Source organism: Silurus aristotelis, assembly GCF_946808225.1.
Source record: "Silurus aristotelis genome assembly, chromosome: 21".
NCBI lineage: Eukaryota > Metazoa > Chordata > Actinopteri > Siluriformes > Siluridae > Silurus > Silurus aristotelis.
Window position 1 is genome coordinate 14,542,895 of NC_139594.1, and position 11,865 is coordinate 14,554,759.

At 37.4% G+C, this 11,865-nt stretch overlaps 1 protein-coding gene across 5 annotated transcripts; it reads left to right on the plus strand.

The window, feature by feature from the left end:
- Window positions 1–967: 967 nt before the first annotated feature.
- Window positions 968–11,482, plus strand: mtdha (metadherin a). Of its 5 annotated transcripts, XR_014530568.1 has the most exons (13): window positions 1,031–1,457; window positions 2,146–2,385; window positions 3,563–3,647; window positions 4,824–4,982; window positions 5,073–5,120; window positions 5,217–5,387; window positions 6,256–6,336; window positions 7,151–7,246; window positions 7,328–7,443; window positions 7,811–8,019; window positions 9,018–9,128; window positions 9,476–9,587; window positions 9,778–11,482. XR_014530568.1 is itself a non-coding variant. In XM_083523686.1 (12 exons), exons 1-12 carry the CDS (start codon window positions 1,113–1,115, stop codon window positions 9,837–9,839), a joined length of 1,611 nt encoding a protein of 536 aa, XP_083379812.1. In that variant the 5' UTR covers window positions 968–1,112; the 3' UTR covers window positions 9,840–11,482. The 5 variants fall into 5 exon arrangements, 4 of the variants coding, with proteins under 4 accessions (XP_083379812.1, XP_083379813.1, XP_083379810.1 ...); XM_083523686.1 differs by lacking the exon at window positions 9,018–9,128 and having other exon boundaries at window positions 968–1,457; window positions 7,151–7,231; window positions 7,811–7,921; XM_083523687.1 differs by lacking the exon at window positions 9,018–9,128 and having other exon boundaries at window positions 1,027–1,457; window positions 7,154–7,231; window positions 7,811–7,921.
- The last annotated feature ends 383 nt before the right edge of the window (window positions 11,483–11,865 follow it).

Genomic DNA, 11,865 nt, shown 5'->3' on the forward strand with positions numbered 1-11,865 from the left:
TTTTACCCGTTACACCGTGTGTAACGTGTCTTTCTTTAAAGCCTGTGTAAACTTCATTAGTGTAGACACCTGGGGCTTATAGACAGGTGCGGCTTATTTATGTTCAAAATAACATAATTTGTAAAATTCAGTGGGTGCGGCTTATATATGGGTGCGCTTTATAGTCCGGAAATTACGGTAATATTTAGGCATACAGGGGAATTATAAATACAAGTATAAATTTTAGCATTGTAAATGCATATATAAGTTTATCCCAAATGAGTAAGCCAGTGGCGACAGCGGCAAAGAAAAACTCCCCGAAACATCACGAGAAAGAAAACTTGAGAAGAAACATCTTTGTTGCTATCAACTGACAATCTCCAGAATGCAAAACTATTCATGGCAGTTAAAGCCTTAAACACTGAGGATGTGTCTGAGACCCAAACACTAAATGGAAGGCTGTTCTCTAAATGTGAGGCTTTGAAGAACAAAGCTCTGGTGCATCGTAAGAGACCAAACTTTTATTTAAGTACTGCGGTGTTCCATAGTAATAAATAGAACTATAAATGGTTAAAAAGTGTAAGGTGACATAAATTGTTCATTAGAATCCTTGTCACTGTTGTAGAAGTTCACACACTTTGAATTGTCCTATTACAGAAAAAATATCAAATATCACATGGAGATAATATACCAATATTTCTTATGAAATTTAAGTTAAATTTTTTATTAGAAATTATATGAATTTAAGAAGTTAGAAAAAAAGGAGAGACAAATGTTTGTTTTATTAAGTACTTGAATATTAATACATTTATGCCTACAATCACAATATGTCCATAATAAATGTGTCTGTTCTGTAAGTATATCAGCAAGTAATAACTAGCAAAAATTATTATTTTATTTTATTATCCTTTGTCTTGAATTGTTTCTCAGTTTGTGGTTCAGTGTTTCCGTCCTCTGGTGCTGCTCGAGTGTGAATCTGAAACAGAGCAATCAGAGCAGCATATGTGTGTGTGTGAGTGTGTGTGTGTGTGAGAGAGAGAGAGAGAGAGAGAGAGAGAGAGAGAGAGAGTGAGAGAGTGAGCGATTGGGAGAAAGAGAAAGAGACAGAGACAGAGTGAGTGTGTGTACGTGGTATGATGGCATCGAGCTGGGGAGACGTAGTGTCGAAGCAGGCCGATCAGATATCTGATCGTCTCCGTCAGCTCGTGTCTTCTGGGCTGCACTTTCTCCGCGATGAGTTGGGGGTAGATTTGGGGTTGAAGCCCGAGCTTTACGCGGCCTGGGTGATTCCCACCACAGCCCTGATCGGCCTGTTTCTCCTGCTGGTGTTGGTCGCGGCCTGTGGAGGATCTTGGCGCAGAAAGCACGGCGTCGCTCGGAGTAAGAGCGCCCCCGCCGAGGTCGTAAAGGCCCCGCCGGTAAAAGCGCCCAAAGCCGACGAGCCAAAGAAGAAAACCAAGAAGAAATCCGCGGAAAAGGTGAGCACCATTTATATTTAACACGTTTTTCCCTTATTCACGTGGAGTGTTTCCAGCTCTACTGGCATAAACGACCTCCTTCAATCCGAGCTAGGCTAGCGAGCTAGGCTAGCAAACTAGCATGCTAACTTTCTATTGGAAAGAACTACAGTTTTGACAGATTGGCTATAGCTCTCTTGCTAGCCGGCTAATCTCCCCAGCAGACCCAGTGGCTAATTTGCAATTACACGTAGTAGTATTTTTAAACACGTGTCTTTGTTTTTAAAAAATATATATTTTAAGGACAATGAAAAGCAGATTGAAGGGTATTTTTCCTGAACATGGGTCAATAGTAATCAACAATGTTTCACAGTCTCATAGTCTGGTGTACGGGAGATAGCATAGCTGGCTGGCTGCCCTATCTCTGTAATTAGAAATAAATATCGTATCGCGATATTGTATCGAGATATAAATAAGAGTATGCGATTATATATATATATATATATATATATATATATATATATATATATATATATATATATATATATATATAAAAAATGGTTTCACACTGAAAAGGAGAGGGAAACCAAAAAAAACAAAAAAATGAAATCCCCAAATGCAGCGCGAGTGTTTCCAGATGTGAAAAAACATGAGCTAGAAAGCGTTCAAGCGTGTATTCGATGTGTAAATTGACGCTTCGCTTCAGCAGAAGAACCAGTCGAATGGCGGGACGGTCCCTGAACCTCGAGAACAAGTCAAAGCTGTCAAGGAGGTCCCTAAACAAGCTTCAGCACCACCACCTGCTCCAGCAGCTCCAGCAGCTCCAGCAGCAGCAAGACCACCTCAGCGTCAACCTCGTCAGCCTCAACCTCCTCCTCAACCCCCTTCCCAAACTTCACCTCAATCTTCACTTCAACCACAAGCACCCGCCAACGCTAAAGATGAAAAAGTAAAAGCTAAATTTGTTTCATAATTTCAATTCATTTCATTTAATTTTCATAGAGATCATGTTTCACAACAGATGTTGTCCCGAAGCAGATTTACAGAAATCGACTGCAAACACAAGTTCATGTTACACAATTATAATTCACAATTAGACCCTATAAATAAATTTTTAATGAGTGAGTCTGTGGTGAGGAAAAACTCTTTGAGACCTCATGAGGAAGAAACCTTGAAAGGAACCAGAGTGAAAAGAGAACCATCTTCATCTGGGTGACACCAAAAGTCCATTCCATCATTATTAAATTTATCCACTGCTCATTGATGTAGTTTTGAAGGCAAAACTCGTAGCAATTGTAGCAAACGGATTAAATTTAGTTCAAATCATTTCAAAATTCACATCAGAGAGCCAGTTGCTTCTCATGTGAAAACATCACCATTAAAATGTCCTGTTTCATCCCGGCTTGCATTCGAAATGTCGAAAAATGTTCACTCTGTTATCAAAAAGCGTTTAGAAGGAATTTTTGGTTGCTCGACTCTGATTGGTCAGAGAGTATTTGATTACTGCAGCTATGACGGTAGTCTTGTCTGAAGTTTATATAAACCACAGGTTTCTATCATTGCAAGCTTAACAATAGTAACATCTCATCCACAGGGTTTCTTGTGTTAGACAATACGTATTCCGAAGGCTAACAATAAAAGCATGTTATATAACCATTTCCACCAGACACTATGAGAGAGTTTTCATCTATGAGAGAAAGTTCTTTTTTTTTTGTCAGGTTTCTCTGTGTAAATGACGAGGTTTTTTTTAGTCGCTTTAACGAAAAAGAGGAAATAGTCAAAATGACTAAGTAATAACAGGAACTTACTTCTCTCAGTATTTGTTCGACATTATATGACCGATTGATCTGTTGTTCAGTAATACATTTTAATGCATAACCCCTGAGGACATTGCATTACTGGAAAATCACCACCATCCCCTTTTTTCCCCCTCTATAACATTATTGTGTTTCTGTTATCTACAGGATGCAGAGGATAATTTAATGAACATATAACTTAAATCTTTTACTAATTGTAGTAACTGTTCAGTAAAAATGCTGTAAAGTGGTGATCGCTTTTAAAGACCTTTTTCTTGGAGGTAATAATACCCCCCTCTTTTTTTAAAAACCACATTTCTTTTTATATAGGCCAAGAAAAGTAAGAAGAAACCAAAACCTGAGGTGAAACCAACCCAAGCTGTTTCCTCTACTGACGGAAAGGAGCCTGACGAAGGTGCGAAACCGAGTAGTGATCTAAACCACATTTTGACGGTTGCACAAGCTCAGTGAAAAAAGATAAGACACGAGGCCATAGTTGTATTTGAAGCCGTGAAGATTGTTTCATGGCGTTTTTTTCAGGCAATCGTTTATTGATTCATGGGCTTGGAGATAAAATGACATATCAAAGGTTAAATAAGAGCTTGTGAACTTTAAACATGGAGCGTTTGCTCAATGCTTTCATTTCGATCAACGGGTCTGTATTCAAAGTACGTTATCATTAATATATAAGGAATCTAATCATACTTTTGTTTTTCATGCTGTTGATTTCACTTTGATTTTCTTCCTGTCTCAGTATACATTGGGTATTAGAAAAGTGGTACCAAGTTTTAAATAATCTTATGGGCCATATCAGAATCAGAAATAGCTTTATTACCAAGTATGCTTACACACACAAGGAATTTGACTTGGCATCAGGAGCTTCCAGTGCAGGAGAAAGTACAGACATAATGTAACAGAACTGTAAACCAGACAATAAAATAATGCAATATATACAGAGTTAAACTATTGTTTCAATGAACGTACAGATGTTATTTACAAGTGTACAGTTTACAAATGGACCATTGGATATGCGTGGTATATTTACATACTCGTATTGAAAAAAGCACCTGAAGATGATCTAATGATGGTGCGTGTAAAGTCAACATGTTTTTGGCTATGTGTACTAAATGAACAAGATTCCTGAAAAGCATTTGTTGTTAAATGTGTTTTACATACCATTTAACGCTGACTCGTAATGCTGAGATCTACGCAACACATTCGGGGTAAATAAAAAAAATCTATAAAGGACTTTGAAAGCAAAGTAAGCTAACAGTGAGAGAGAGTTGTGAGAAAATAAATTGTGTTCAGTCTTGTTTTTGGTTTTCTATTTATAGTGTACGAGTAAACTTATAGCCTTTAAGCTGTAACCGGGCATTTAAGATCCATGAGTGTCAGTGTTCAGATGAAACAGTTTGTGTCGGATAGACCGAAAAAAGTTTCGTTTCGAGAATGAGTTTGACAGAAAGCCGCATCAGCATTATGACAATCCCTTAGTAACATGACATTACTTGTACTACACAAATCACTGTTGATAATGGAAATGGGCTCAAACTTGTGGATGAGGGATTGTTGTTCTACAACTCTTCAATAGGCGCTTGGGAGACTAAAATCAGCAACCGAGAGAAACGACAGCAGCGCAAGAAGGAGAAGGGGTCCAACGATGAGTCAGGAAGTCCTGGTAGTGGTCAGCATGCTGGTCAGCAGGCCGAGCAGCAGCCTGCCGCTCCAGTAAACACCAAGAAGAATAAAGGTATGCGTTTTGAGGATTTAGATTGAATCATCGTGACCTTAAAAATGTATCAAAAAAAGCTTATCAAATGTATTTTTGATTTCTTGGTAGAATCTCAGAATTTAAAGGCTGCCAAAACTGATGCCAGTATATCCCCAGGTAAATAATGATTTCTTTCTTTTCTCCTGCTAAATTTCTAACGTTTGTTGCTAATGAGCCCCCTTAAGCATATCTAATGAATGACTCCCTCTGTAGTGCTTTCCACCTGGAATAACGTTAACTCTGTGAACACTGGAGGTCGGACTGATATGTTCGTAAAGCATCCACCCCAGGTGAACCCATCAGACCGCAATAAATCGTCTGCTGCCATTAAGACGTCTGGACTTAGGACTTCAGAGACATTCGCCTGGGCTCAAGAATCAAACGGTATTAATTGATCTTCTGGTCTATGGTGCAGCTATAGGATGTGGGAATTGAATACCAAGGAGACTGATAAATAAAGGTGCTATGTTTTTCAGGGTTATGTTTATTACCCATAGTATTAGATAAAATATTTTCTCCATTTTCTCATATTGTTTTTCTCTTCAGCCACTCGGTGGAAAAATTATTATTATTTTTTTTTTAAGTTGGTCCTTGCATCTGTCTGTCTGCTTGGCAGTCACGATTACAGCAGGGACAAAAAGATAATTTTTTTGCTGTTTTTCAGAGATCTTCTCTCTGTAGATGTCAAGGGCTTATTGCCCATTTTCTCTATTTAAAAAAAAAATAATAATAAAAGAGGTTGAATGTTTGTAGGATTAATATGGAATTATCATGGTTTTCAGTAGATACTGATTAGACTAATTGATTAGATTTGTAGGAACAGACACAAGTCGACTGTCTAAAATGTTTATTTATTTTATTATCCATAAAATCTTCTACACTGATGAGTCATCACATTAACCACTCCACGGTGAATTAAATAACTTTGATTATCTTGTCGCAATGATGCCAGTCAATAGGTAAAACATATTGAGAAACAGTTATTTTTCATAGTTGATGTGTTGAAAGCAGGAAAAATTGGGCAAATGTGTGGATCTGAGCTGTTTTGACAAAAGCCAAAGGTTTAAGGGTCTTGGTGCCAGATACCACAGCACACCTTCAGAGGTCTTGATGAGTTGTTTTGGTTATATACAATATTATGCTGGTGGTTTTAATGTTATGGCTGATCTGTGGGGATTCATCAGGTTACCTGTTTTTAATCATTCCTTCATCACATGATTATTAATGTAACAGATATTTCTGTTTTGAGCAGGCTCATGGTCCAACATGGATGGACGAAGCAAGCCAGAAGTGAACCGAATGAACTTCTCCATGCCTAGATTAAACCAATCAGGTATGCAGATAATATCAACTGTTGAAATCTGTGTATTAATGATTTAGTGAGTTCTACACGATATACAAAAATCTTGGGACACCTGACATTTAAAGCTATGTGTTTTTTTTTTTTCCCCAAACTGATACCACAAAATTGGATTCACACAAATGCAGAGGATTTCTTTGGATGCATTTAGACTGTGTGCAAAACCATCTCCATGCAAATATGATGTACATAATTTGGAGTGGGAGATCTTGAAAGACCTGCTATAAAGCTTTGTGGCTAAACACTCTTATTGCTGATTATGCACAAATCTCTGGAACAGAAGAGTGAAGGTTATTATAATGGTAAATAAGGAATAAATGTAGAATGGGATGTTAAAAATGCACATACCAATCTTATCATCAGGTGTCCACAAACTTTTGTCCATATGGTGTATTATTCCAATATTTTCAGTCTTATGTTTTTAAATGTAATGCTTTCTCATGATTGAAGGCTTTCTTTTTTTCTTTTTTTTTTTTTGAGAATATTGTGCAGTATGGAAAGCTGGATTAAGTCTGCTAAATATAGTTTTTGGTCAAATGCAGCATGAGACGCGATTTGATTTGTAATGCATCAAATGATGCCGGCTGACACTAAAGAACAAATACAACATAAAAATAATATTTAATGATAAGACGGGTTATATTCAGTAAGAAATTGCTGGATGCTATAATACTTTTGAATTTCAACTTTAAGCCCTAAATTATATAAATACACTGCAATCGGCAAGTGAACACACCTTCTATAGCCTGTTCTCAACCACTTTTTTCTCTCCCCTCATCTTTTGCAGCAGCTGGTGTTCCTGTGAGTCAGCCGCCTTCTACAGAGTTGGGGAACGGTCATCCTATCGCTGATGAGTGGTCTGGATTTAGTAAGACTAATAATTGTGATGAGAATTACAAACACATTTTGATTAGCTTTCAATAAAAGTCTTATACAATATTTACAAGGCAAATTACTATTTCAGATGGTGTTGGAGCTGTAGATCCAAGTTCTGACTGGAATGCTCCAACTGAGCTATGGGGGAACTATGATGAACCCAAGCCAGAAAAGCCAGCAGCTCAAGAGACATCTGTTTCCCAGGTAACCAGAGTCAGTTGAAGAATACTCCCAATAGCCAGATACATAACTTGTGCAGTTTTTGCACAAGTGCATTGTTTCCACCATATTGTGCTTCTGTATATTACATATTCATCTATTTAATTACCTATTAAGCTACAGCTTTGCTGGGTGTAGGATTGGTTTGTTAAAGTAACTACTTCATTAGATAAAGCAGTCCATCCTATATACGTTATCTTTGTTGTTGTTTTTCGCTGGCTTTTATGCTTCTCTCTCAGGGTGGGAAGCTCTGAGATTTTAATTAGGTATCCTCTTTTTTGGCTGACATACAAAATGGCCTGATAAATGAGTTCTACTTGTTGTGTAACCTTGTGTACTGTATGTGTGTCAGTTGCAGGAATCTGATGATGACAAGGACAAAGGAGATCCTTCTGGGAGTAGCAAGTCCAAGAGAAAGAAGAAAAAGAAGAAGAAGCCGGAGGATGAAACTGCTGGCTCACAGGTATGAGTTCTGACTGGAATGCTCCAACTGAGCTGTGGGGGAACTATGATGAACCCAAGCCAGAAAAGCCAGCAGCTCAAGAGACATCTGTTTCCCAGGTAACCAGGGTCAGTTGAAGAATACTTCCAATAGTTGTGATCAGAACTCCTCTAATGGTTTAACAGTGCTAACAATTTTGTGGAGACTTGATCAAGAGATTCGTATGTGCTTTTTGAAAAGCTCATTCCACATTTAGTGCCCATTTGCAGTTTTAATAATCTTCACTATCCACCTCTGGGGTGTTGAGGAGGGTCGAGGTCAAAACTCTATAGTAGGCCGCTCAAGATCTTCCACTCTAACACACGTTAGCCATATGTTCATGGAGCTGGCTTTGTGCACAGGCAAATTGTCATGCTGGACCAGGTTTGGGTCTCCTAGTTCAACTAATGAGAAAATGCAATGCTTCTGCATCCAGAGACATCCTAGATAATTGTGTTCCTCCAACTTGCTGATATCCGTTTGGGAAAGAACAACATTCGGTTTATAGATTATACAAGAATGCACTACATAGTAGTGTATACGCGGTTAATACACAGTTATTATAATCTAGGTCGAGCCATTTTGGATTTGGTCTGTTTATTGGCATAGTCGTAAATATAAAACAATACAACATAAACAAAAGACATGTTTGACCTTGCTGATATTGAGCCAAATGTAATTACATGAATAATGAAGAAACGATTTATTTTAGTAAAAAAAAGTCCTCCTAATATATTGCAGCCAGATACAGACCTTGTGCATTTTTTTGCACTTTCAGTGCATTGTTTCCACCATATTGTGCTTCTGTATATTACATATTCATCTATTTAATTACCTATTAAGCTACAGCTTTGCTGGGTGTAGGATTGGTTTGTTAAAGTAACTACTTCATTAGATAAAGCAGTCCATCCTATATACGTTATCTTTGTTGTTGTTTTTCGCTGGCTTTTATGATTCTCTCTCAGGGTGGGAAGCTCTGAGATTTTAATTAGGTATCCTCCTTTTTGGCTGACATACAAAATGGCCTGATAAATCAGTTCTACTTGTTGTGTAACCTTGTGTACTATATGTGTGTCAGTTGCAGGAATCTGATGATGACAAGGACAAAGGAGATCCTTCTGGGAGTAGCAAGTCCAAGAGAAAGAAGAAAAAGAAGAAGATGCCGGAGGATGAAACTGCTGGCTCACAGGTATGAGAACTTGGCCGTTGAAAAGAACACCTAATTCGAGACATGGTCTAGCCATGGTGATAATTTAACAAATAACAGTACATAATTAAGCAAAAGAGAACCATGATGTATAAACTTTAGAGCATCGATGTATGCGGGAGCAGACGCGTGCACGGATCTCCTTAGGAAAAGTAGTTTATCAAAACAAAATGAGCAAATTAGCAAGACCCGAGTAGATTTCATTTTAGGAACACTAGGAGAGACTGGACCTTGAACAGGCACTGTATATGAATCCTAAAATAAATCTAAAGCCCTCTTTCTTTTCTGTTCAATTTTGGCACGAGTGTTAAGGTTGGGTTTGTGTACAGGTGAACATCGAAAACTCATCTGTACCAGCAGAATGTGGATCTGTCAAACCCCGCCCTCATGTGCCAGTGGAGGAGTCGACCAAACAGATCCTCGCGCCGCAATCAGGACAAAGTGAGTAGTCCGGGAATGCGACAAGAACAATTATTAATAAAATCTCATTTTGACTGTTAAATGTTCTCTTTAGACTCTTTGCCCACCTTTGAGTGTGATTACGAGTTGTTCCTATTTTAGGGTTGGCAGGTATGAATTTCTATTTGTATTAAAATCAGATTATTAACTACAATACATCTTGTTTTCACAGAGAAATCTGACCAGAATTTGGAACTGCAGAAGCAAAAGAAAAAGGCCAGGAGAGAAACCTGAATACCCTCGAGTTCTTATGCAAAGGATTGTTAAAAGAAAAAAAGTTTATGCAATAATTTCAGAGTACAGAATTTTATACCGATTCAGTCTTCTGTGCTATTTATAGAACATCTAAAGCGAGTCGGGCCAAGTTGGCCAGAAAAAAAACAAACAAAAACACCACAATTACAGCAAATGGAGAACAACTTATGCACTATGCTAGACTGATGTCTTGTAAAGGATTGATTAACGTACTTGATATCATGCACGCTTTTAGTGCAGTGAAAGATTATATATTGTTGTCCGACTGCTACTTTTTGCAATGTTAATAGAATTTGAAAAAGTTGGTTAATATCATGGGGGAACATTTGAGTTTCGAGGAGGGTTGTTTATTTTTTCTTTCTTTTTTCATTATGAATTCTTTTTCCTTTCTTTTTTTTTACTGCTGAATTGCATTCAGGAGTATTTTACAGTGTAGCAGTTAGTGTTAGACACCACTGATAGACACTGTGCCATCAGAGCCATCATGAAGTACATCAGAAGTTATCAGCAGCAGGAAGAGACTGGTATAATTACTGTAATTTGTCATCATAAACAAGGAGAGTACAGGTTACTATGGAGATGTTTTTAACACTAAGAATATTCTTAGTGCTTTTTTTCCCCTCCTGTGTTAAGTCTACTATATTTTCACATAGAGAGGATGTACACATCTTTTTGAAATACTTTGCTTCGTCTTACCTTGTTAACTGTTCTCTTGCAAACTCTTCAGTAGAAAAAGCCAGGCCATATGTACAGAATTAATAAGGGCTTTTTTTCCTATAATTCTCTTTACTTGCACTGTGCTAATGTTTGTAATGGTTTCTAATTTTTTTTTCTAATCTTGAAATGTGATTGTTTAATTCCTGTTTCATTTTGTTTTGATATCGAGATGAGACAAAGGGGGAAGTGTTTTTTTGTTTTGTTTTGTTTTTTATATAAATATATGGAGAGAAACCGTAACAGCAGCTTTACCTCCATTTCACTATCAATAGCATCATTATCTGGAATCTGTTGCCTTAATCCATTTTCTTTTCTTTGTGTAATATATGCATCTAACCATCTCTCAGATTTGTCACATTGAAATGAGCTGTGGAATAATCATTTCCAGGTCGATTGATGTCAGAGCTGCATTTATTGTTGCACGAATCCTGTTTTAAAACTTTATAATCATCATTTAAAAAAAAATCAAAGGTCCACATTTTTTATTTAATTTTTTTTGCCCTTACTCATAAAAGAACTACTCTAAGCATAAAAGGCTTTAATGGATGAGAAATGGAGACTGCTTTTAGTAGACGTAAAGAATGGATCTCAATTTTTCTTTTCTTTTCATTTTCCCCCAGGCTTTATGGCTTGTGAATATAATTTAATTGTGTCTCTATGTGGATTATCTGGGTGTTTATCCCTCATTAATCTTTTTGTAAATTGTGGTAGATTTTTGCGTACCTGAGGTACTCTGGTTACGAATCAGACACCTGCCTTAGTTTTCCATTAGAAAGGTGGTCAAACCAGTGTATTTATACCTGTCTTCAGATTTTTTTCAGATCGGAGAATGATCATGTTTACTGAAGTCGATGCAATATTTCTATGTTGATTTGTTGAAGAAATAAAACATTTGATCATTGTTATTCTGCGTGACTGTTCCTGTGTGGCCAGAGAATCGATGACGTGCGAAACTACAGTAGAATTTAACCTGAAATGAATTGCAGACAGAATCTGAAAGCTATCTTCATTCTATGGAAGTCCCTAGTTGACGTTGTGAAGGGAAAGAACATGACTGTTTTCTGAGATGTCCTACTACTTTTTTACATATTAATTGTAATAATTCTCTAAAAATTCTTGGGCCTTTTTTTTGCTGCCAAAACAGTTCTGACCTGTCGAGCATTATTAGCATTAACTTCTTCAGCACTTTGAGCTACAGAAGCTCGTCTGTTCGATCAGACCACACGTCGTTGAGCATTGGCTGGCCATGACCCTGTCGCTGGTTCATCACTTTTCCTTTTTTTTTTTT